We start from the raw sequence: 24,149 nt of genomic DNA, 5'->3' as shown, positions 1-24,149 counted from the left end.
CTAATAATCTTTCGGAGCTTTTTCGTTTGCTAGCAAAGGTGTCTATAATAAATAAGAAAATCTTATCATCGACAGATATTTTAGTAAAATTAAATATTTTTGTAATTTTGACTAATATAATGCCTTCATTTTATTATATTAGCTTGCCTTTATTAGATTATCAATTATTAAGCAGCTTTATTGAATAATATTGTTCCTAAGCCCTTTACACTTTACATTATTTATTTCAATGATCAATCAACAGTTTTATTAGTATTAAGTAACCCTAGAGTGATACTCAGTACTGTTTAATCTTATGAGTTAGAAAACTGAACCGTCAGAATTATTATCACTATTAAACTTTTCCGTTTTCACAGGATTTACTCGCGTTGCACTCCCTTTGTATGAATCAAACATTAATTGACTAATCTGATACAGTTTTTGACATGTTCTATTTATACCAAATCTTTACCCTATCTGTTCTAATCAATGTAATTGAAGGTTGTTTGTCCGCTCGTGCGCTCTTGTTTGCAAAGATCTCTTGTAACACTTGTTTTATGTAAGCAAACAAAAGTATTTCCTATTAATAAGATTGTAGGTACTATTTTTACAGCTGCAAGAACTTCCTATAATGTGGGAAGCTGGGAAGTATGTTAACTGGCTATATAAAGAGCTCGACCGCTTACAACTAATCATTCCAAGCCATCGATTCAGCTTGAAAATGAGAGTCCTAACACTTATCTTGGGTTGCACCCTAGTCACCATTTCCTTCGTGAAGTACGCCGATGGTGTAGCTTGCACCTCAACTGATCCCGATACCCCAACTGGTTGCACGGATTGCTCCCTGACGGCGAATGCTTCTGCTGCCGATTGTTCAACTACCACAACGACGACGACAACAACAACGACTGAGTCCTCTTCATCATCTGGATCATCATCCGCCACCACAGAGTCAAGCTCATCGGATAGCGACTCCACAACCACAACCACGACCACAACCACCACCACCGCCGCATCTTCGTCTTCCGGTGCCACAGCAGCTTTGGCTCGTCTGAGGAAAACGATTGCTAGGTTGCAGCGTCAGAAACGTCAGAAGGCCGCCAAACGTCGCCGTGCTGCCAGGAGGAAGGCTGAAAGGAGGAGGGCTGCTGCCAGGAGGAGGAACCGCAGAGGTTAAGGAAAATCAATTTGAGAAATTTCAATTTAATGATTCAACTTTCGAAGAAAACGTGACGTAACTGAATACGTTTATAGAAAACATCAAAAACAGACTATAAAAAATGAGTACAAAAAGTAAACAAGTCAGATACAAGAATTTGCACGACTCTGAAATACCCAACTTTTAAACATAAATTTTAAAGTAATATAAATATATGAAAATAATGATTTCAGAAATAAAATACAGTAGAATCCGGTTATAACGACTCCGCTTATAGTGTCCGTCCGGTTATTGCGACGAAAAGTCGATGGCTTGGTTGGTCCCCATACAAAACTTATATGAAAGGGCCTCCGCTTAGAACGTCTTCGCTTTTAGCGACTAACCGCTTATACCGAGGAAATTTTTCAGAATTCAACCGGATATTGCGACAAAAAACAAGTAAAGAAAGCTACAGTCGAGTGTACTCGACTGTGAGATACCTACCCATTTTGAATAAAAGCAATATATTTTGCGGTATTATTCTCAAAATATACCAAATATACTGCAAAATACTAAAATATACCAAATGGTATATGTGGTATATCGATGTAGTGCCGCATTCAAAATATACCAAAGACGGCACAATATACCAGATTGTCAGCCAAAGCAACTCAGACCCCTAGTAAGTAGGCGTTTTTGCCCATACAAAGTATTTCTTTAATAACTTCCACAATTTTTATCTGATCGCAACCAAATTTTCAGGGATCATAACTACTATAGTTATTACCGTATATACCAAAATTCGTAACCCTAGCTTTAAAATTACGCTTGTTATTCGATTTTTGATTTGCAGGGGCGGAAGTGGGCGTGGCAAAATTTGAAACAAACTTGATCTGCGTGCAAACATAACAAATGCTGTCGAAAAAAATTATAGCTCTATCTCTTATAGTCTCTGAGATCTAGGTGTTCATACGGACGGACGGACAGACACACAGACGGACAGACACACAGACACACAGACGGACAGACGGACATGGCTAGATAGTCTCGGCTGTTGACACTGATCAAGAATATATATACTTTATAGGGTCGGAGATGCCTCCTTCTACCTGTTACATACATTTCCTGCCAGCACAAAGTTATAATACCCTTCTACCCTATGGGTAGCGGGTATAAAAATCAGCGAAATAATGCCAAAAAATTTAAGCATCAAACGACGCTGTTAGAAATGTATGTATTTAACAGTGATCGGCACTCTTGCTTGTGTTCGTAGGAGCGACACGAAGGTTCTTATATTCTCACTACTCTCTGTTAGTTTTAGCTGACGCCTTAGCTTATGCTAAGGAACATGCAGGTATAGGATTTATTATGGAAAAACGATTATATTAAATGAAATTTATACATTATTTTTCTTTTGTTTAAAAATTAATTTGTTTTATCTTAAAACCCTATTACGAAAATGGCAACCATAAAAAAAAAATTTGTTTTGCTCCTTTCGGTTAGTGCGTCTTCCGGGTATAACGACGTAAAATCGTCGGTCCCTTGAAAGTCGCTATAGCCGGAATCTACTGTATATATAATAAAATATAATTCAAATTGAATCTTCAGTTCCTCATTGAATATAGACATCTCCTCGCATTTTTAAGCCGATATTTTTACAAGTTCCGAATGAAGATCCTAGCTGTATTATGCACCCAAAGCCTTAAGCAAACGTTGCATCATGGACTTTTTCGTGTATTTGGAGGAAAAGTAAGAAAAAGTATAGAGGGAAATGTATATTGTTTAATATTCCAAAAAATTTTGAGTAGATCTTAACCATAAATATTCAAAATCTATATGTAGTTCTAATATAACACCCTAGCAACACGGATTTAATCTTCTTGAACTTCTTTCTTTCGTAGCAAGGGTTTCTTTAATAAAGAATAAAATCTTGTCATCTAACAGAGTTTAGTAAAACGTTTGACTAAGTTAATTCTTATCTCTTGACAAGCTGTATATACCAAAGACTTTAGTAAAGTGTTTGACGAAGCTAGTTCTTTTCTGTTTACCATAGAAGACAAACAGCTTACTTCAATAATTTAGCTTCTAATACTTTCTGGGCTTCCCTTGAGTACCTCAGGGAAGACTTCATAATTATGTTTAAATATTCAGAAATAAGCTTCTGACATTTCTAACTTATAAAATTAATCGTAGAGTAATAATCTCATGAATTCGTCAACATTTTTATCTATATAGAACATTGTCATTTACCCAGGATTCAGGACTCAGCTTACACTCCTGTTACTTGATCAAACTTTAATTAATTTATCTTATACATTTATGTATACGATCTTCTTGTAATAAATCTTACCATATGTTTTTGAATCAGTTTAAGTGAAGGCTATTAGCCCGCGTTTGATTGTCGTGCTCGTGTAACGTAAACAAACAAAAGTATTTCCTATTAGCAAAGTTTTGGGTACTATTGTGACAGCTGCAAGAACTTCCTATAATGTGGGAAGCTGGGAAGTATGTTAGCTGGCTATATAAAGAGTTCGACCAATTACAGCTAATCATTCCAAGCCATCGATCCAGCTTGAAAATGAGACTCCTAACACTTCTTGTAGGTTGCGTCCTCGTGACCATATCCATGGTGCAATACACGGATTGTACATCCTCCTCGGTCTCAACAACAACAACATCATCAACAACAACAACAACTGAGTCCTCTTCATCATCATCTGCCACCACAGAGTCAAGCTCATCGGATAGCGACACCACAACCACAACCACGACCACCACCACCGCATCCTCGTCTTCCGGTGCCACAGCAGCTTTGACTCGTCTGAGGAATACGGTTGCTAGGTTGCAGCGTCAGAAACGCCAGCAGGCTGCCAAACGTCGCCGTGCCGCCAGGAGGAAGGCTCGGAAGCAGAGGAGGAAGGCAGCTGCCAGGAGGAGGAGGAACAGGAGGAACCGCAGAGGCTAAACAAAACGTTGTACATTTTATATCCACTATCCATAGGGTCTATCTGTCCGTCCGTCTGTTTGTCTGTCCGTCCGTATGAAAATCTAAAATAACGAACAGTTTACGTAAAACAAAATATGAAATGAAATGAAATATCAATTTTATTTTATTGGGACTATTCAACTTAGTATAGATCGCAAACAAGCTATAAAAAAATAAACAAAAAGTAAAGAAGTCATATACAAGAAAATGCTCGACTTTGATATACCCGTAGTTCACAAATTGAAATATTCAGAAAAATAATATTTTTTATATGAATAATATAGAAATGTGTGAAATATTTATAAAATTTCACATTTTTATTTCTAAAAATTGGAAATTCAACGGGGAAGTGCATGTTTATACCCGCTACCCATAGGGTAGAAGGGTATTATAACTTTGTGCCGGCAGGAAATGTATGTAACAGGTAGAACGAGTAATCACCGACCCTATAAAATATATACATTCTTGATCAGCGTCAACAGCCGAGATGATCTAGCCATGTCCGTCTGTCCGCCTGTGTGTCTGTCCGTCTGTCCGTATGAAACACTGGATCTCAGAGACTATAAGAGATACAGCTATAATTCGACCGCATTTGTTATGTTTGCACGCAGATGAAGTTTGTTTCAAATTTTTGCCACGCCCACTTCCGCCTCCGTAAATAAAAAAATCGCAATAGTTATAATTATATTGTTACTTTGGCTGACAATCTGGTATATTGTGCCGTCGAGTACACTCGACTGTAGCTTTCTTACTTGTTTTTTATATCATTTGTTAGATGGTAAAAATTACTTATATTCAAGTTTGCTTGCGGAGCAATATTAATTGTTGAATGCCTTAATATACCCTTCTAAACAATGCATCGGGTATAAAAAGCGTCATCGGAGTGCCGTAAAGACTTTTCATTAAACACAGACAAAGAGACACAAACACACAGACACACACACACACACACACTTGCTGTGGCACACAAAGCGACAAACATATGTGCTTGGAGTCTATGTTAGACATAAATATAAACATTAAATTTCTACCACAAATTGCGGGGCGTGAAAAAGCCAGTTGAGCTGTATTTACGAACCCAAAATACCGCTTAGAGCAGGTTCGCGTTGCAGCGGCGACTGCAACTTGGTTGAGCACTCGAATCTCTCTCTCGGAATCTCAACACTTTTCTTTAAAGAGGAGTGCATCAATGAATGAAGAGGGGAGACGTGTGGCGACGGGGGGTGGCTCAGACTATGTAAATAAGCTGCTAGAATCGGCGGCTGACCAAAGTGCCCATAAATCTCCAAGCATTAAGAAACGCGGAGACTCTTCGAGGCGATTCGATGCATCGTCTGTTTTACCTGTTGCCGCCATCCTTTGTTTTGTTTGCGCTGCCCTCGAACATTTGGTCGGTCAATTAGGGTTTTGTTAGCACTGGACAGGCAACACCTTGCTGTCGCTGTCATTGTCGATGTCCCAGTCCCAACTCTTCTCTACCTGGGCCCTTCACCTGTAGCGTAGTCAGTTCAGTGTTCACGCGTCATTCGAACGGTTTAGACGAAAAATTCTCTCCTAGAGATGTTGTTTTTTTATAATGTCAAGGGTGCAGTTCATTGGCATCCTGCTAACTGTTTGCTCAACTGCTGCTCAACAGTTGCAGGTCAAGCAGCTGCACACGCTGCACAAGTGGAGCGACCTCAACTTGGGCAGCGGCGATCAAAGCACCAAGAACAGACTCTTTCTGCCCGTGGATATTGATATCGAATATGGCGACGAGGGGCGACACCGAACTTTTCTCACCATTCCACGTCTTAGTGCTGGCACAGCTTACACTTTGGCCACCGTTGCTAGTGGAGACAATGAAGTGCTGGAAAATCCACGACTGGAAGCCTACCCCAACATGGAATGGCATCTGCCAGTGAACAACTGTTCCGGCATAACGTCCGCCATTCGAACTTATGTGAGTGAACTTTGCAGTTAGTTCGTTCAAGTCGTTCGATTCACTTATCGATCGTCCTTTTGCAGATTGATGATTGCTGGCGTCTTTGGGTGGTGGACTCGGGTCAGGTGAACTCGCTGCAGCTTTGCGCTCCTCACATACTCATCTTCGATCTGGTTAAGGATGAACTAGTTCAGAAATACGCCATGCCTGCGCACTTGTACACGCCCAGTGTATCGATATTCACGGCCATGGTGGTCGATTTATCGGAAAGCGATGCGCCCAACCATTGCTTGGGTGGCAAGGCTTACATAGCCGATGCCTGGGGCTATGGCTTAATTGTCTTCGATGCTTTGACGGGCAAATCGTGGCGCATAGAACACGAGTCAATGCAGCCCTCGTTGGGCGTGCGACGCTTTGGCAGCGCCTATGCGGGAATCTTCACTGTCAGTCTGAGTCCGAGTCACGAAGCGGGTAAATCAAATTCGAAATCAAATTCAAAGAGAATTATTTAATGACACTCTTTCTCTTTGTTAATTACAGAGCGCTTTCTGTACTTTCACACCCTTAATAGCTTCTATGAGATAGCCATTCCCCTCGAGGTGGTCAACAACGCGAGCATCTGGCAAACGTCGTCAAGTGTCGACACGGTCAGTAAACACTTTCGAATTCTGGGCACACGTGGCATACAATGCGAATCGGAGGTGATGGACAATGGCGGCAATCTCTACTGCAGTCTAATCAGCTTAGGCGCTTTGATTAGCTGGAATGAGCAGACGAACTACACGGCTAATGACATACGCGCTGTGGCCTACAATCCGCAGCAGCTGAAATTCGTCACTGGCCTCAAAATCAATCGCAACTCAAAGGGCGAGAATGAACTCTGGGCTCTGAGCAGCGATCCGAAACTTTTCGTTGGCGGTTCGTTGAAAGATGATGAGGTCAAGTTTCAAATTGTTGGCTGTCGCACCGCGGATCTCTTGGCGAACACACCTTGCACAGTTGGCGCCACAGATGTCACACCCTCACCAACATAATTTAGTTTAAATAAACGTTTATTTAAATTTAAAAGTTCAACGTGCATCAACTGCTCACTTTTGAAATGTAACAGCTGACGCTTATCCATCAAGAGCTGCCTGCTATGAAACTCGTTTGTGTTGCACAAAACAGCTGTGTGGCTACAACGATTAATCGAATAATAATAGCACTGTGGTATTCTACAACCAGCTAACTTTTTAGTTTATATATTTTTGTATTTTATTTACTTAAATTGACACAGCCACTAAAAACAATATAAATTTATATATGGCTCCCTCGTTAGTAGTTCGTTCACATGAACTTGTTCGCAGTGACTCGATAACAACTCTAAATTGTATCGATTTTCACTTAGGCGCGCGATACCTTTAATTTAAATGCTGCATTCCTAAGGTAGCTTCCTTGTTTGCTTTAAACAACTAATAATTATTGCATAGTTGTCTTTATAAAATAACAATATATTATTAGCGCGCATTTAATTAATAATAGTGTTGACTATATATAGGTTCGCATAATTTGTCTGCTAACTACCATCCACTTCCTATACAAGAAAATAATATAAGTAACGTGATGAAAACCAGTAGCAGTAGGAATAACTAAAGACGACAACACTGGTCATGCGTGACTGCAATTAGTAGTGAGTACTCGTAATAGAATATTATGTGTAAAAATATGCCCAAGTGGCATGTGCTTTAGACTCAATCAATGCATGGTTACTGCGGAGTAAATCTGAAATCTCTAATTGCATGGAACCCGTCTCAAGACGGGCCAAGAGCCAACCGAGCCACAAGAACCGGGCTGGCCCGGGCCAACTTGAGTAGGCCTAAGCAACTCGCCAACTGGCCACAATTCTGTTGAAAACCGAGAGGAGATGGCAAAGAATAGGGGAAATGATGTCAATTAGAAGAGTCAACGGACAGGAGCGGAAAACAACGTTGTGGCTGGCTACTGCTATTGGCCACAATCGAAGGGAGAGCGAGAGAGAAAGATAGGTAGAGAGAGAGGGAAAGATAATAAATAAAAAAACGCTAATGCGAACATATTGCGTTTGTGGTAGCAGAATTGCAATTTTAATTTCAAAAACTTATTGCAAAAGTGTAATAGATGAAAGGAATGCTAAATGTTGATTTTCTGAAATGCTGAATCGTTGATTTGATTTAGATAGACACGCAAAATGCGACTTAAATCCGATTTGCTATTATTATTTCTTTTGTTATTATTAAGGAGTATTTAAGTGGCTTTTAAAGAAAATGATGTCTGGGCCAAAATTATTTGGTATTCTTTATGAAAAAAAAGGAAAAAATACACAAGAAATTATATAATAAAGTAAGAATTCTAACGAAAAAGGTACATGGAGTAGCGAAAAGTTGTGTAGATCATGTAGATTATCGTATATTGTCAAGTTATGAGCGTGCTCTGATGAGTTGTTGATATGAGAAGAGAAGAGAAGAGCCAAACAGCAGGTAGCTTTGCTCTAGAACTCGTTTCGAAATAATAATCATAGGAATACAAATTGTGGTCATGAGTAATGGATCCATATTATAATAATCTTATTCAATTAAGCCCAGGCCTTCATATATAGTATACAATATAATTGAGGTTCATCGAGTTCTTTTACGGGCCAAATATAACAAGATTTATTACATTCATGCCACTAATGAGGAGTGCACGAGATATATTTACTATTAAATTACTTAGTGCAAATGACTATTATAGTTAGTTGTTGCCTTGACTTGCCTGGGAGCAGTTGAAGAAACGACCGTAACGGTCGCTTGACTGCCTCATTTTCTCTCTCTTTCTTTCTTTCGCTCATCTCTATCGCTGTCTCTGGAGACTTGAATCAATCGGCGGCTCGTCGGGCCAGGAAATGCGATCCAAGAATGTTATAATTGGGGCTCATCTTATTGAATTAGCATTATAAACCAGACAAACAAAAAGAAACGGAATGAGAAAGAGATAGAACGGGAGAAAGAGAGAGAGATGCAGTTGGGCCCATAAAATTTGACGGATGTTCTGCTACTGCTTTACTTATAGTAAGCAAAGTAAATTGCCAGTTTATGCTTGCCATATTCGCGAATTTCTTTTGACAGAAGACCGCTGCAAGCTCCATATACATATATTACCAATATAAAACCATATCAAAGACCCCGTTCGACTGTAAAAATAGTAATAGTAGGAATAGTAACAAAACACAAAACGAACTTAGCAGTTACGCAGTCGAATACCGTATCATTTGTTGTCTGATGAGAATAGAAATACTTCTAGATTAATTTGCATTCGAGTTGACCTATAAATTTGGAAACCAAACACCGTTTGCCGCGTTGTTTCATGATTTGAATACTCGGCTCGACACAGTTATAAATTTTGATCAACACCAGCGAATTAGTCATCGACACAACATTTGACTGTTATCGAAGTGCAAGTTATCGCTAATTAGCATTCTGCAGTGTGACCTTTATTTGCACATTAGATCCTGCTTGCAAGTGCAATAAATACCGGAAAGTACTGCATTTGGTATATTTGCACATCGAAAATTCAATCACTCTGCAATGTGATTTTCACCGTTACTTCCTTTTTCCGCTTGTGTCGAAAAAATGTCATTTCAATCGGTTTAATCAAAAGTGTTCTAAACAATGTGGTTATTCCGGACAGTTATCTCGCCGCGCGCAATTGGAAAGGCGTCGCGCCTTTAATTTATTTACCCAAACAATATCATTTAAATCCGATCAACTCAAATGGGTTTACGATGCAACGTAATAATCCGCCCAAAGATCATAGCAAAGCAGAGGTGTCTAAAAAGAAGTGAAACTGGGTAAATATGCTAATTTGATGGCTTGCCCACGATTCGAGCAGGTTTTCTACTGCGGCTAAAGAATTAACTGAAAATAAAGATCGCAGGCGGTCGCACGCAGTAAAACGCTCAGTTAACATCAACAGCAGCAGCAGCAGCTACATAGCTAGCAACAACAGTGAAAGTGAAAAGTTCATAATAATAAAAGTGTACAACGGTAATCGAGTTACATTGCTGCCGCAGCATTATCCGACGCAAGCCGTTGCTGTCGCTGTTGTTGCCCAAAATAACAACCAATGTTAAAGAGACACCCGAAAAGAATAAATAAGCTGAACGTGTGCTTAGGCGACATAAATTACAAAAGAGAGCGAACGCACACACTCGAATCTAACAGGTGTACATTCAGCATCGTACATTGACCGCTTTGGCTTTGGCAATTGCAGCTCTTAAGTTCGAACATGTTCGAGTTGCGCCGTGGAGAGATTACCGCCGCTTCGAACAGGTTGTGCGCGCTGTTTGGTTTGTTGGTAAATATTTACCATGCCTACAATTTCTTTTCAATTAAGATTTCATGCGAGAGAGCGAGAGAGGCTCTCTCTTAAGTCGTGTTGCGTGCAGTTGTTTGGCCATATGACTGATCTTCGCTGCTTCTGCTGCTGCTGCTGCGAGCTTGCGACGTTCCACTGCTCATGCGCGGCAGCAGCAGCAGCGGTTGCGGCTGCGTCTGCAGAAACTTCTTTATCTAACTTTTATAACAAGCTGCTTGGCTGCGGGAATGACTTTAGTTCTGCGTCAGCCATTGAGTGGATAAGTTCGGCTTTCTTCTGGTGAATTGTGAACTGCGAACTGCGCATTCAGTGTCTTGTGTATGTGTGTTATGCAGATGTGAGCACAACTCCATCGCCATCTCTCCAAAGTTGTCGCTGTGTTTGTGATTGTGATTAAAAGCCGACAGACATTAATCAAACTAAACGAAACTCTTTGCACGCGCATTAAAGGTGCACACAACACAATTCTTCGAAGGAAGCGAAATTATAAACTCTAAGGTATGTACCAAAATCTTGTGCGCTAAGCTAAGGCATGTTTCAAACTTGTGTAACATCCGAAATGATGTTTACATTTTAATCATGAATATTTCTTATGCCAAGTCAATACAATTCTTGTGTGTGTGTGGAAGTTTGATTTGTATGTTTTTTTTTTGTTGTAACAAGTATATGGACCGCAAACACTGGCAACAAAAAAGAAAAACCATTACACTAACTGAAGAATGACTAAGAAAAATAATCACAAAAAAATGTTAACCGGTTTGTTCGAACCACAGCGACAACGGCGACGTCAGACAGACGGACGGACAGACAGACGGACGGACGGCAGACGTTGGACAGCTATTGGTAGCACATAAATGTGGCAAAAGAAAGATTCTGTATGAAACTAAACTGTAAGAGTGCAAGACGATCGCATCGCCTTGGGTAGATGGGCTGAAGACTGAAGACGCTGAACTGACTTACTGTAGAGAAGACGCCTGCTTCGAATGTGTTGTAGTGGGAAAAGTATGAACAACGAGCTGCGATCTGCGAGTGTCGTGTAGCTAGAGCTGCCCCAACTGCTGAGAAGAAAGAGACATAAAACATGCTAAACGCTATGATTTTTAAATAATAGTCAAGCACTTCCGTCAAATCTTTAACGGACCACTGCGAATCGCAGTTAAATTGCTCTCGAACATCTCAAAAACATTGACAATAAAGTTAACGTTAGCTGCAGACAGCAGGCTAGAGTCCGATGAGAGCAAACATCGAACGTTACATCAGTTTTATAGATCAAACTTTATTCCTCTGCGTCTGCGACTTCCTCGTTGTCGTGAGTTCGGCTTCTTATTAATTGGGCAAGTTTGTTCTGAAGAAATCTTGATTGATTAAGTGTGAATATCGAATGCGAAAGCACATTAGTTACAATTCAATTTAATGCCAACAGATTGAGATCGATGAGCTGATTAGGTAACATTTCGAAAAAAGAACGTTTCGATCATTATGAAAATTGAAATTAATTGGCAATGGAGAGATTGGAAAGAACTAAGATTTTTTTTGTATTAAATACATTTCTTTATTTTCTTTCCTTAAGATTGAGAATTGGTGATCTTAAAGTAGCGTTTGCTATCATTAGAGAAATTTAATTTGATGAGAAATCAGAAAGAACTTTATTCATAAATTTCCGTTTGATTTGCTTTATCTGCATATCAATTTAATGCCCACAAATTGAGATTTGCTACTATATAATTTAGAATTTGGGAGATTACAAAAAAGTGTTGCTATCATTAGGAAAGTTTAACTTAATTGCCAAGATATTGAGATGGGAAACATTTTTTCGTTATTTTGTTGCTTCTCTATTTCAAAGACTACCGATTTTACATAATTTAATGTAAATATCAACTGATTAAGATGGAAAGTGGATAAGCCACATACTAAGTTTTGGCAATAAAGTGAAAGAAAGTAAAAATGTTGACCATCCCGCATTTCGGATTCTTTATTCAACCATTTCATTAGTGTGTTAAATTTCTAAAAAAAAATAATTAATGGATATGTCCTTATAAGCAAACGAGCTCTTCCCAAATATGTTCAACACTTAGAACTGACTCACGCTTGTAATATTTCGAAATGAGAATGAGAATGAGTTGTTTCCGCATCTAGAGAAACTATTGAAAAAGCTGAGGTAATTAATCACGAATATTAACTAAAAGTTAATCTATGAGTGTTGTTCATAGAGTCTCACACACACACACACACACCACAAAGTGGGTCAACTTGACGGGTTTTTGGTAACTGGGAAGTAGAAGGCAGTCCGAAATTCAACCTCAGCTCGCTCTGTGGTAACAGGTAACAGCAGATGTGGGCTGGGCTACGCATTTTCTTTCTCCGATTCCGACAATAAATTAGCTCTATAATTAACCGCTAACACCAAAGGCAACAGAACAACTAAATAATCATAATAAAAACACCACGAAAATGTGTCAAGTTTGTTTAGAGAGCAAAAAAGAAAGAGATCCATCGATTTGCTTAACGGCAAATTGCCAACAATTTGGAACCTAACGACATTTGGCTGCGTATTTGCGTGTGTACTTAAAACTGTTGTTGTTTGTGATCTCCGCTGATCTGTTGATCTTCTTTGATTTTCTATTCTCATCGCCAAGCAGTGAAAAGGCAAAGAAGAAAAGAAATCCCAGGCAAATTCGATTTTTTGATGTGTGATATGATAAACGCCCATTGAAAATTCAAAACTTGCGCTCACGACGGCGACACAAATAATCGCCTTTTGGCCTCACACAAATATCAGTTGGCCTTCCCCTTCCCCTTCATTCCCCTCTATCTGCACAGCATGCAGAATGGAGAAAGTTCTTTTGTCCGTCTCCCCGTCGATGTCTGTTTGTAATTCATTTGTTTGCCTTCTTTATTGATCTTTTGCTTTGGCTTTTCGAATGACATCACGCGCTAGACTTAACTGCAAATTCCCCACTGCCCTCTCTTTATCTCTCTAATAAAAATTTAAAAAAATGACTCGTTTAAGTTTAATAAAAATTTTTACATTGGCCATAAAGTTGGCTTGTTATTGTTGCCAAAGTGGATCAAAGTGAAAATCAAGCGCGCGGTTTCATTGTGAATAGCGCAAATAGCAACCAATTCTTCCCCCCTCTCTCTCTCTCTATCTGAGTCTATCGCAGTCACCTTGCCACATGTGGGGGCAACAATCTATTGAGATACGATCGGGTGGCATACTTAAGCCAGTGTCATGCCCTCTTGCCCCAGCCCCAGCTCCAGCTACATTCCCATTCCCAGTCCAGCTTTCGGACCTGTTGCTGTCGCTTGGCGTTGTCCCATTGGCGTTGGCATTTTATGCAACATACAACAAAGACAACAACAACCACAACAACGACAAGCAACATATGCGACCAGCATACATTGTGTGGGTCGATCCTCAGACTCAGACTCGGACTCCAACTCGGACTCCGACTGCGTTTGCTTCTGTAATCATTGACCTCGTTTCTGTGAGTCGCGCGCTTTCTAAGCAAGTATCGAGTACTTTTAGCCCAGAGCGCTCTTCTCAACAAGTGAATCTCCTCTGCATACCAATATATTCCCCACTCCACTCCACTCAACTCGAACCGAACCGAACGATCTTCAAGGGGGCCAATTATAATTGCCGAAAATTTGCATAGAGCTTCCCCCTCGATTATTTTTTATTCTTTCTATGCGTACGCTGTGTAGCAAGTGAGAAGACAGTTTGCCAAAGACTTTGAAATACCCTTGAGGCAGCTTACAGTTAGAAACATATCTGTTTGTAATCTGCAAACAACAGGTGGCTAGTGGTTAACAACTTCTGTGTTTATACGCGGATCGCACTGAAGTTTTCAGAATAGTTTAAAACAGCACTAAACAACAAGTCAACACTTTTTGTGTGTTTCCATTCAAAGAGTCAGCGTGGGGTATTCACAAATTAGCATAACAAATTCTCTGGCGTTACGTAGTATTCTAGGTGAGGGAGATTTATTTACTTAGGGATAGTACTGGGAATACTTTTTGTATAGAAGGAAGGAAGCAACTACCAGGAATTCCAGAGGAAGCTCTTAAGATTTGTGTGGGTCATTTCTTTGAATAATTTAAATATTTATCGACAGCTGAGGAAGCTGAATACATTATAAAGGTCATCAGAGTGCTGTTATTATAATGAGTCTTTAGAAATGACTGAAGATGGAGATTTCTGTAGGTCATTTCTAAGTATAAATTAAATATTTATAAACAGTTTGTAAAGCATGGAAGATAAAAGGTCATAGAAAGAGATTTCTCTAGGTCATATCTATAAATAAAACAAAGGTCATCATCTACGCTTCAGCCTATATCACCCGCTTGATTAGTGGTTGCAGGGTATTTTAGGAATTTGCAAAGCAAGTTTCCTGTTCCTTAACAAGCTGCTTTCAAGCTCTTTCCTCTTAGATCGTATCGATTATTGAAGTTTGTACATTGTCGAAGCTACCCAGTTCCGTTGGCTGTGTGCGGGGTATAATTATAATATCTATGGATGCTGTGCATAAGCAGAAGCCGGTTTAAGTATTCTCTTTTCTTTTCGATTTTTTTCTTTTTTGTGTATGTTGTTTTTTGGTGAAATTGTTATGGAGGTGCGGAAGGTGTGCATCGCATCGTTTGAGCTGGAGCTGGAGTTGGAGCTGCCAGCTAAAGTTGGGGAGGAGTTGGAGTCGAAGTCGGAGTCGGAGTGTGTGTATCAAATACCGTTGCTTTAAGCTGCGTCGACATTGTTGCCAATGAAGATTAGGGTGCCATGGCATAGCTTTGTGGCCAGTCAGCAGCGTTGCAGCTTTGTTGCTGCTGCTGCCACTTGCCGCATACTATATAGTATAGTATGCAGTATGCGGCATGCAGCATGCAATTTTCATGTTGAGGCTGTGGCACGAAGTAGGCGCTACAAACACACGCATATGGAGTCAGTAAAATTCACTGTTAGAATAACAAGTTTTTCGACCTGTGAGTTCTATTTTTAGTGAATATAACTCTTCGGCCATTTGGAGGAGAGAGAGAAGTCTATGCCCGGTGGTTTTTGAGGAAAATCGTTGTTAGCCAACTTCAGTTAGTCAGTTAGCCAAGTGACCAGTCGTCGCGCTTGGTGTACCCTGCTAATTGGATGTGAGACGGGCCAAAACAAACGCGATCGCAACGGCAACGCAAAGAAAATCTAATGTGTCTAATGCATATGTATGCTAGCTAGCTAGCTGGCAGAGATCCAGATATCTCTGTGCTCACATTTATTAACAACCTTTTGGTTGAGCACACAACAGACAGCAAACAAACAGACTCGAGACTCGAGTCTTCTACTCCAGATCTTGATCGGTTTTGAGTTTGATCTCTCTTGGCTCGATGGGCACACACCTGGCAAATCAAAGCGACAAATCGGCTTCGCATCGCTTCGACTTATTTAAAGCTTATGGCTTATGAGAAAGTGAAATTGTGACACTTGCGACAGATGCCACACTTCTTGATTCCACTTTCTAAGCTTTAGCTGTAGATAGTTGCTAGAGACAAGAAATAAGGGACAAGGACTTAAGACACCCATTAATCTACCGTATCTCTTAGCGATCTCTATTCAAATGAATGCAGACACAGCTCGTTAACAATCTATAACAAGTTCATTTAACTTTGCCAAAATAAAGAATAGAAGGCCAAAGAGATTGTCCGAAAGTTAATGCCATACTGATATTAAAAACAAAAAACTAAAAATGTGTAGAGACATGGAAAGTTCACGACCTTTTTATTATCTTTACATCGCCGCAACTATCTAGCATAAATGTCGGCCATTAACTTCTTGGCAGTCCAGAACAGAGTTAACTCAGCGAACCAGAACCCAGAACTGAGAACTAAGAACATAGAACCCACTCCCAAGAGGTAATTGACTTGCCCAAAGAGTACTCAATAGTGCATGAGGTCATCGACGTGCGCTGCTGTTATGAAATCTATCTGCGATATTATAAAGTGCTTTCAAGAAATTGTTCCAATTAACTATCGCAATCGCAATCTTTCTTATAACTATATTTATTTTTCTGCCTTTTTCTGCTTCGACAGTTGCATTGTCACCATTATCATCATCATCATGGCTGCGGGAACACACAGACGCCTCTGCGGCATAGTTCTATTATTGCTCTTGGCTCAGACTCGAGCACAAGAAGTCACGCAAACTGTCAAGGCAGCGGAGACCAAGACGGAGGCCAAAGTGGAGGCCACCACCACACCACCAAGCGAACTAATTGAGGAGACAACGTTTACGGCCAACCTGGAGACAACCACCGAGATTCCCGCCGCTGCTGACATAGTTCCCGCCATCGCTACGGAGAATCGCAACTCTGCATTTGATCTCTCTGCGGACTCCGAGTCCAAGGAGGAGCAGCTGGGTGATAGCGAATCTCGTCAGAACTTAGCGCGCTGTGATCCTGATCTCGTTGGCTTTGAGATTGTCACAGGGTAAGTTATCTGTCTGTCAATCTTTTCCCCTTCGGCGATCTCTAACTAGTTTCGCTCTCGATCGGTCTCGATCTTAGTTATGTGTTCTCTGCACCTGGCAAACTGATGGACTCGCAGCCAGGCACTCTGATGCTGACGGATTGTCTCAATACTTGCCTCAGGAACAAGAGCTGTCAATCGGTCAACTACGAGACGGGTCTCTGTGTGCTCTTCTCGGCACATGCGGATCAACTGCCAGGTTGGGAGATTAACTATAGATCAAACTGACCAGCGATTATAACAGTGATTGATTTGCAGGCGCCTTGACCAAGTCACAATTCCCCGTGTTCACCATCTATGCCCAAAAGTCATGTCTGTCTGTGAAGCCCTGTGGACGTGCTTGGTACGTGGATCGCGTGCAGAATTACAGACTCAAGTCGGAAGTGAAGCGCAGCGTTTCGGTCGCCTCACGTCGCGAGTGCTTCGAGCTCTGTCTCAGCGAAACTGACTTTACCTGCAGGTAAGTTCTTTTCCCTTCCCCAAGCTGCTGCTTTTCTTCTCTACTACAGCGAGTTCTTCTTTCTTTTTGCTTCTGCAGATCGGCCAACTACAGACGCGACACTGGCACTTGTGAGCTTAGTGAAATGGATCGTTCTACCTTGGCGGGCACAAACGCTTTCCAGCCCAGACCTGGCACGGATTACCTCGAGAATCACTGCATCGACGAGCCCAACAAGCTGTGCGAGTTCAAGCGTTTGCCTGGACGCATTCTCAAGACTGTGGACTCTGTGTACCAGGAAGTGAGCAGCGTCGACGAGTGCCGCGAACTCTGCCTCAACTCGCCCTACAGGTCAGTTAGAAAACACCTCTTTGTGAGTGCATAGTTCCAATCCCAACTCCTCCCTTAGATGCCACTCCTATGATTACAACGACACCGGAGACATGGTCTGCCGTCTCTCGCATCACAGTCGCGCCACACTCTCAGATGTCCAGGATCCCTATCTGGAGGTGCCCGAGGCCTCGACCTACGAACTGGCTTCCTGCTACAACGTGACCATCGAGTGTGGAGGCGGCGACATGCTAGCCAGGATTCGCACCTCAAAGTTATTCAGTGGCAAGGTCTATGCCAAGGGATCACCTCGTTCTTGTGCTGTGGATGTGCGAAGTGCTCTGGACTTTGAGCTGCGCATGAACTATCATGATCTGGAGTGCAATGTGCGCCAGAGTCAAGCGGGTCGCTATGTCAACGACATCATCATTCAGCACCACGACATGATTGTCACCTCTTCCGATTTGGGACTTGCGCTCGCCTGTCAATATGATCTGACCAACAAGTCGGTGACCAATGGCGTCAACTTGGATGTGCGTGGCGATCTCACACCTGCTCTGTCCGAGGAAGTGATCGTGGACTCTCCCAACGTTATCATGCGCATCACTTCTCGCGATGGCTCCGACATGATGCGTTCTGCTGAGGTTGGCGATCCTCTGGCACTCAAGTTCCAGATCATGGATGAGCAGAGTCCCTACGAGATCTTTGTGCGCGAACTGGTTGCCTTGGATGGCGTGGACAACTCAGAGATTACGCTGATTGACTCCAACGGCTGCCCCACCGATCACTTCATCATGGGCCCCATCTACAAGAGCTCGTTGTCCGGCAAGGTGCTGCTCTCCAACTTTGATGCCTTCAAGTTCCCCTCTAGTGAAGTCGTGCAATTCCGTGCCTTGGTTACACCTTGCATGCCCAGCTGCGAACCCGTGCAGTGTGATCAGGAGGACACCAGCGGCGAGTACCGCTCGCTGCTTTCCTACGGCCGCAAGCGTCGCTCTGTGAATGCAACAGGTGAGTTAGAGAACGTAATCTCTGCTTCGATCTCTTCTAAATTTTGAGTAGATTTCCTTGCAGCTCCTTATGAGCGTCGTCAGCGTCGTGAGATCGAGAATGCTTTGAAGTCTGGTGCTGAGGAGATGCTGCTGGTGCAGTCCATTCAAATCACCGACAAGTTTGGCTTCGAGCAGCAGCAGAGCCGCAAGGCCAGCATTGGCGAGAACTACGAGGGCAACGAGACGACATTCACGGCCAGCGAGACAGGACACGGTTTCTGTGTGAATGCTATTGGTGAGTCTAGAATGCATATCCAAGTGAAGTCTTGTGACTAATTCAACTTTTCAATCTATCAGGTCTCATTTCAGCTGCCACCATCTTCCTGCTGACGCAACTGGCCATCATTGGCATTTGGACGTACTGTTATCAGCGTCGTCAGAAGCTGCAGGCGTATCAGCACTCGTATTAAGAGCCGGGAACAAAGAGAGCGGGAGCATAGCAATGTCAAATGTCAACCAGGTGCAAACAACGATAAAACGCAATACAGAAGAAGAGGGGGCAGCTTGGCTGCCTGCCTGCTTGCCTTCGCTATTTGTCTTCGTCTAGTCAGTGCTCGAATTCCAGAGAAAAGGAACAGGATAAATAGAAATGGCGCCGCTTTGTTTGTTGCTTAATGGATACACACACACACATACATCTACACATTTATCATTATATTTCCATTATTTAAGCATCAGTCTCTCGATACACATCACATTCTATAAATATTATTTTCCACACTTGTAAAGGCAGTTCGACCTTCGCCTTGAACTGCCTTTGTGACTTCGGAAATGGGCTTTCAGTCGCTGACAATTGTAAATGATAATTGCTAATTTAATTACAATAATTAATGACTTACCAGTACTCTCTTACTTATCGATTAGCCTAGACGAATTATATGCAATGACAGTTTTTCACATTCTAGTTAAGGCATCACATTATGACCAGTATATTAAGCTAATATTTTGATATATTATATGTACTTATCGTACACCTACGTATAAACTTACCTTACTTAATTTATTCAAAATAAAAAACATCAACGAAAACCATAACAAAAAGTTGTTCTATCTGTGGTAGTGGAATAAAGGGATTCACTCAAAAAACTAGCTCAACTTTTTCACTCAGTTCAAAAACTCACTCAACATTCATCTGCTTTTTCTGTTCGCCTGGTATTTTACTCCACAGAATGGAGACTTCGATGTAACTCAACTTTTCTCATTAAAAACAACTTTCAGGATGTTCTTACGCTTAAGTGTCCTTTCGAATTTAAAAAGGACACCCATTTTCGTACTCACAGCAAGCAGGACTATCGATCTGCATTCAAGGATTTTGAAAATCGCTTCGAAAATTTTTCTACAAATTTTTACAGGGGGAGGAGGCATGGAAAAATTGGTCAAAAACCAAAAATACCGTTGTAACTCGGCCATTTGAAGGACTAGAAGTATGTCCTTTGGCACACAGTTAGTGCTCATCCTGCAGTCTACGAATATGTAATTAAAAGGAGGAATGTCCTTTTAGTTCCCGAGATTTAAGGACTTTTTCGTATACAAAAAATACGCTTTAACTCGGCAATGTCCTGACGTATCCTGGCGAGTCCTGTGTCAAACGAAGTTTCTAAGTGAGGCCCATCAACTGGCCAAAGGACATTCGAATCGTCCTGCTGGTTCTCGAGATATCCTGGATTTTGTGTTTTGGGTCAGTTTTCTACGCGTTTTTTGCTGAAATTTTACAAGTCCAAGATTCTTAGATGACTCAACAGTTTTTTGATGACAATCGATAGAGTATAACGTGGCATTAGTAACGAGACGTATCTGGCAGTTATGCGTCAGGATATGGATCAGTATTGGTTAAAAATGAGCAGCAAGGACATGCTTATAAAGTGCTTCATAACTCGCTTATTTCGAGGACTAAAGAGATGTCCTTTTGAAGGAAAGTAGTGGAAGCAGTGCTGCATCTGTATGTGTATTTCGAAGGACGAAAGTCCTTAAAGGAGTAGGATTAGAATAAATTGGTCACACATAATAATTAAGGCATAGTTTGGATATATCCTGTTGGATATTGTGCCACAACAAACGGTTATCAAAGCGGACTATCAAATAGAGAAAAGGAAAAAAACTTTGCAACAGTTTTCGAATGCAGTTGTTAACATGTAAGATCCTTCGATAACCCCACAAACTGCAGATGTTGAACATGAAGTCTGCAGCTGGTGCTCATAACAGAACATATCCCATTTAAAAGACAGAAACATTTGCCCAATTTAGGAGCAGTTGTTGCCAATGGCAGTGGGAGTTATGAGGAGGCGGAGGTGGGGGAGTGATCTCTGATCTCAGATCTTTGCCGCATTTGTGCAATTGCAGTTGCTATGCAAACTTGTCGCTCTGTTTGGCAACTTGTTGCTCGGATCCTGTTTTGGGATCTGAGGCCAATAAGCCGACCAGGAATTGGGTCATTGTCACGAACAGGTTTCTAACCAATCTGGCCACCAAATCCAATTGAGATGCTGTCAAAATTGCTTAGAAATGGGATTAAGTAAACCACAACCGCAAACGCAACCGCAAGCAGTTGAAAAGCCTGCAAAAATGTGCAATTAAAAATTGTTGCCGTTGATTTTGTTTATTATTTAATTGCTTTGATTATTATGTTATTTAAGCTTAATTTTAATTAGCAAACTCTCGCTAATAAACTGTTATGCGAGGTCAATGAAATAAAGAGACACAGAGAGAGAGAGAAAAGAACCGATTTCGGTTTATCGCTTTTGCATGTTGCATTTAATTAAGACTCTTTCTAATTTTGCGAACTTGGCCCAAACTGTTGGGTGCGATGAGGAAGACAAATGCCAAGATGATAGGATAGTGTTTGGTAATAGAAATGCCAATGGCAAATGCGAACTCTGAAGCGAAGTCGAAGGCAAATGGCGAAAGCAAAAAGGCGATGACGCTGTTTCATCATTAATTGCATCAAAGTGCTTAAGCGAGTCCATGCGGAATTCTTGTGCCGCTCAAGAACTACGTGTATTTTTGTCGCCGTTGCACAGTTGACGTTCTTCTTCTTCGTCTTCTAGTTGTTGTTGTTTGCTGTGCAACTAAATTAATTGAGATGAATGCACTTAACTGTGTGTGAGGGAGCGGACGGGTGGCCAACGACCAGCAGCAGCAGGCACTAAGAGCGCAGCTTGCCACATGCAGCAGGCAGCATGCAGCATGTGGCAGGCAGTTACTTTCTTGAATGTGTTCGTTGTTGTGGCAGATAAAGATACAAATCTGCACGAAGCCTGTTTCCTGTTGCACTGAGGGTGCATTTATTTGCATGATGCACACACACACACCAAGAGAGAGAAGGAACTGCGTCCAGTCGAGGAGACTCGGCTGCTGCTGCTGCCACTTACATAGCTGTTCATGCCTCAAGCAGGTGCGCTGGATAATAGCAAGAAGCGTCGCAATGCAATGCACTGCCTACCCACATCCACATCCACAACCGCATCTGGAGCCACATCCATGTCCAGCATCTAAAAGTGAATCGTTGGCTCTGTGGTGTCACCAATAATGATGATGATGCTCTCGCCGAGTCAGACACTCGCCACAGCCACAGCGTTTCTTCTTGCCTCGTTTTTTTCGGGTGAGTTTTAAGTGGGCGTTCGCGTTCCAGGAAGCTCTTCAATTTCCATTTACAGTTCGCAATTTTCAGCTCACAACTCGCAGCTCGCACTTCGTTATTTTATATAAATGTAAATACGTTTAAAATTACACCGAATTCTTGGAGGCAACACCAATTACTATGTGGGATCTCCTCAGCGTCAGAGTCAGCGCCAGCATTTAACTTAATGAACCCCCTTGGCACAACCTGACGACATTTAACTCCCCATCAAGTTGTCTAATAACTAAATGACGCGTCTCCCAAGCATTCCTTCCTTCCCTCCAACTGGTTTCATTTTAAGAGATCGCTTTTTCGATTTAAACTCTATCCGATCGATAGATAGTTTCACTTTTTTGTTCAGCTGTATCTGAAACAACGTTCAGTGCTCTCTTTTCCGAATTTAGGCCGTGGAAATGTGTCTTTATCCCAGTTAAAGTGAGTGAGGCGACGACAACGGTAAACTTTTGATCAATCGGGAAGTTATAATTAAACAAATGCTAATATTATCTTTTATAAGCTTCATATGGCGCTTAATTGGACAATTTTTGTGGAATTATGCAATCGCTGCCGTTGTTGTTGTTGTTGTTGCTTCTGCTACACTATTCTAATTAAATATGGAACCGTCTATAATTAGTGCAACAGGCAAGACTAGAACTGGACTGGAGCTGTTGCTGCCTCTGTCGTTGCTCTTGTTGCTGCTGCTGATGGCGAATGATCTCATGAGATTGAGCATCGCAAATGGCAGCTCAGCTCAGCTGTCGTGCCACTTTTGCCACAACTTGTAGACATTTTTTTTCAATCAAAGGGTTCCCTAGCACGAATGTGTCTCCACCTTATAGAGAGAGAATGAAGAGAACAGCAGCTCGACCAAGTCTCTGGCTCCTCTGCAGCTGAAGCTGGAGTGCAATTAGATTTTCTGCGGCTCATTATCCACACGAAAAGCGTGTGCTGCTATTAAAAAAATTACCTTTCATACACAATGGTAAACGATGCACACTTAGTACTTGCTTAATACTCTCTTCTCTCTGCTCTCCTCTTCTCTCCGTTCTTACACAGTTTTGAATAGCTTTGCTAGATAATCTATAATGACCAGTGCATTGATAAGCCCGACATCGGGTCGACAAACTTGCAACATTCCTCGCTTAGTCTGTAAAACACGTCTCAATTATTTAACCAACAGCAACAGCTATTGAAATTTCTAAGCTCAAATGAAAATATTCTAAAAGCAACAACTCTTCAATTATAATAAAATATTATCACTTTATCAAATTGTCTGAAAATTCACATTTAACAACGAAAAATTGACATTATAATCATGCTGAAAGCGTTTCGTTATAATTCAGCAGAACTTTTTTGTGACAAAGCTAATTGATTGACTCACATAAAGAGTGGCACAACAAACAAAACATTTGGGAAAAAGAACCCAAAATAAGCAGCAAGTGATGAAAGCAAAATCAAAATAGAAGTTTCGCAGTCTTCTTTTTTTGTGCAAAATCACGAACAAACTCCGCCCGAGTTTGACTCAGCAACATTTAGGGCCAACAAAATGTGAAATGCTTAAGAAGTGAACACAAGCTGGGCTCTCACATATGGTTTTAAGCTCTCATTAAATTGGTTCTCCATAGTTGAAAGTAATGAATCTGATTGTAAAACTTTTTAAGATGAAATAGAGTTGGAAAATATCGACTGCGAAATACTGCGTAAAAAAACATGAGATCATTTATAATAGTCAAAATTTGTTGTCATTGAAACTTTTTTATATTTTCGTTGTGTTGAATGAATCTGAGAGAAAAGATAGATTGAGCTC

At 41.2% G+C, this 24,149-nt stretch overlaps 3 protein-coding genes across 4 annotated transcripts; all 3 read left to right on the top strand.

Moving 5' to 3' along the window:
* Nucleotides 1-700: 700 nt before the first annotated feature.
* Nucleotides 701-4,082, top strand: LOC133836835 (protein new-glue 3-like). The gene is made up of 2 exons (XM_062267422.1): nucleotides 701-1,151; nucleotides 3,847-4,082. The coding sequence occupies exons 1-2, from the start codon at nucleotides 701-703 to the stop codon at nucleotides 4,080-4,082; spliced, it is 687 nt and encodes a 228-aa protein (XP_062123406.1).
* A 1,515-nt stretch (nucleotides 4,083-5,597) lies between these two features.
* On the top strand, nucleotides 5,598-7,245 carry LOC133837209 (protein yellow). Its single transcript, XM_062267885.1, has 3 exons — nucleotides 5,598-6,045; nucleotides 6,111-6,498; nucleotides 6,568-7,245. Exons 1-3 carry the CDS (start codon nucleotides 5,680-5,682, stop codon nucleotides 7,059-7,061), a joined length of 1,248 nt encoding a protein of 415 aa, XP_062123869.1. The 5' UTR covers nucleotides 5,598-5,679; the 3' UTR covers nucleotides 7,062-7,245.
* Nucleotides 7,246-10,417: 3,172 nt separating this feature from the next.
* Nucleotides 10,418-19,767, top strand: LOC133837434 (uncharacterized). 2 transcript variants are annotated; one of them, XM_062268199.1, is made up of 8 exons: nucleotides 10,418-10,896; nucleotides 16,471-16,866; nucleotides 16,944-17,104; nucleotides 17,164-17,365; nucleotides 17,444-17,695; nucleotides 17,754-18,685; nucleotides 18,749-18,961; nucleotides 19,024-19,767. In XM_062268199.1, the coding sequence occupies exons 2-8, from the start codon at nucleotides 16,499-16,501 to the stop codon at nucleotides 19,134-19,136; spliced, it is 2,241 nt and encodes a 746-aa protein (XP_062124183.1). In that variant the 5' UTR covers nucleotides 10,418-10,896; nucleotides 16,471-16,498; the 3' UTR covers nucleotides 19,137-19,767. The 2 variants fall into 2 exon arrangements, with proteins under 2 accessions (XP_062124183.1, XP_062124182.1); XM_062268198.1 differs by having other exon boundaries at nucleotides 10,434-10,896; nucleotides 18,737-18,961.
* The last annotated feature ends 4,382 nt before the right edge of the window (nucleotides 19,768-24,149 follow it).

Source organism: Drosophila sulfurigaster, chromosome 2R (genome assembly GCF_023558435.1).
Source record: "Drosophila sulfurigaster albostrigata strain 15112-1811.04 chromosome 2R, ASM2355843v2, whole genome shotgun sequence".
NCBI classification, from domain to species: domain Eukaryota; kingdom Metazoa; phylum Arthropoda; class Insecta; order Diptera; family Drosophilidae; genus Drosophila; species Drosophila sulfurigaster.
This window is presented reverse-complemented; position numbering and strand designations above follow the sequence as displayed.

Coding starts and splice junctions, on each gene's coding strand:
- LOC133836835 (XM_062267422.1), top strand. CDS start 701: ATGAGAGTCCTAACACTTATCTTGGGTTGCACCCTAGTCACCATTTCC. Junction 1,152..3,846: donor CAGGAGGAGGAACCGCAGAG/GTTAAGGAAAAT, acceptor CTGCCACCACAG/AGTCAAGCTCATCGGATAGC.
- LOC133837209 (XM_062267885.1), top strand. CDS start 5,680: ATGTCAAGGGTGCAGTTCATTGGCATCCTGCTAACTGTTTGCTCAACT. Junction 6,046..6,110: donor CGTCCGCCATTCGAACTTAT/GTGAGTGAACTT, acceptor GTCCTTTTGCAG/ATTGATGATTGCTGGCGTCT. Junction 6,499..6,567: donor GAGTCCGAGTCACGAAGCGG/GTAAATCAAATT, acceptor TGTTAATTACAG/AGCGCTTTCTGTACTTTCAC.
- LOC133837434 (XM_062268198.1), top strand. CDS start 16,499: ATGGCTGCGGGAACACACAGACGCCTCTGCGGCATAGTTCTATTATTG. Junction 17,366..17,443: donor GAAACTGACTTTACCTGCAG/GTAAGTTCTTTT, acceptor TTGCTTCTGCAG/ATCGGCCAACTACAGACGCG. Junction 18,686..18,736: donor TCGCTCTGTGAATGCAACAG/GTGAGTTAGAGA, acceptor AATTTTGAGTAG/ATTTCCTTGCAGCTCCTTAT.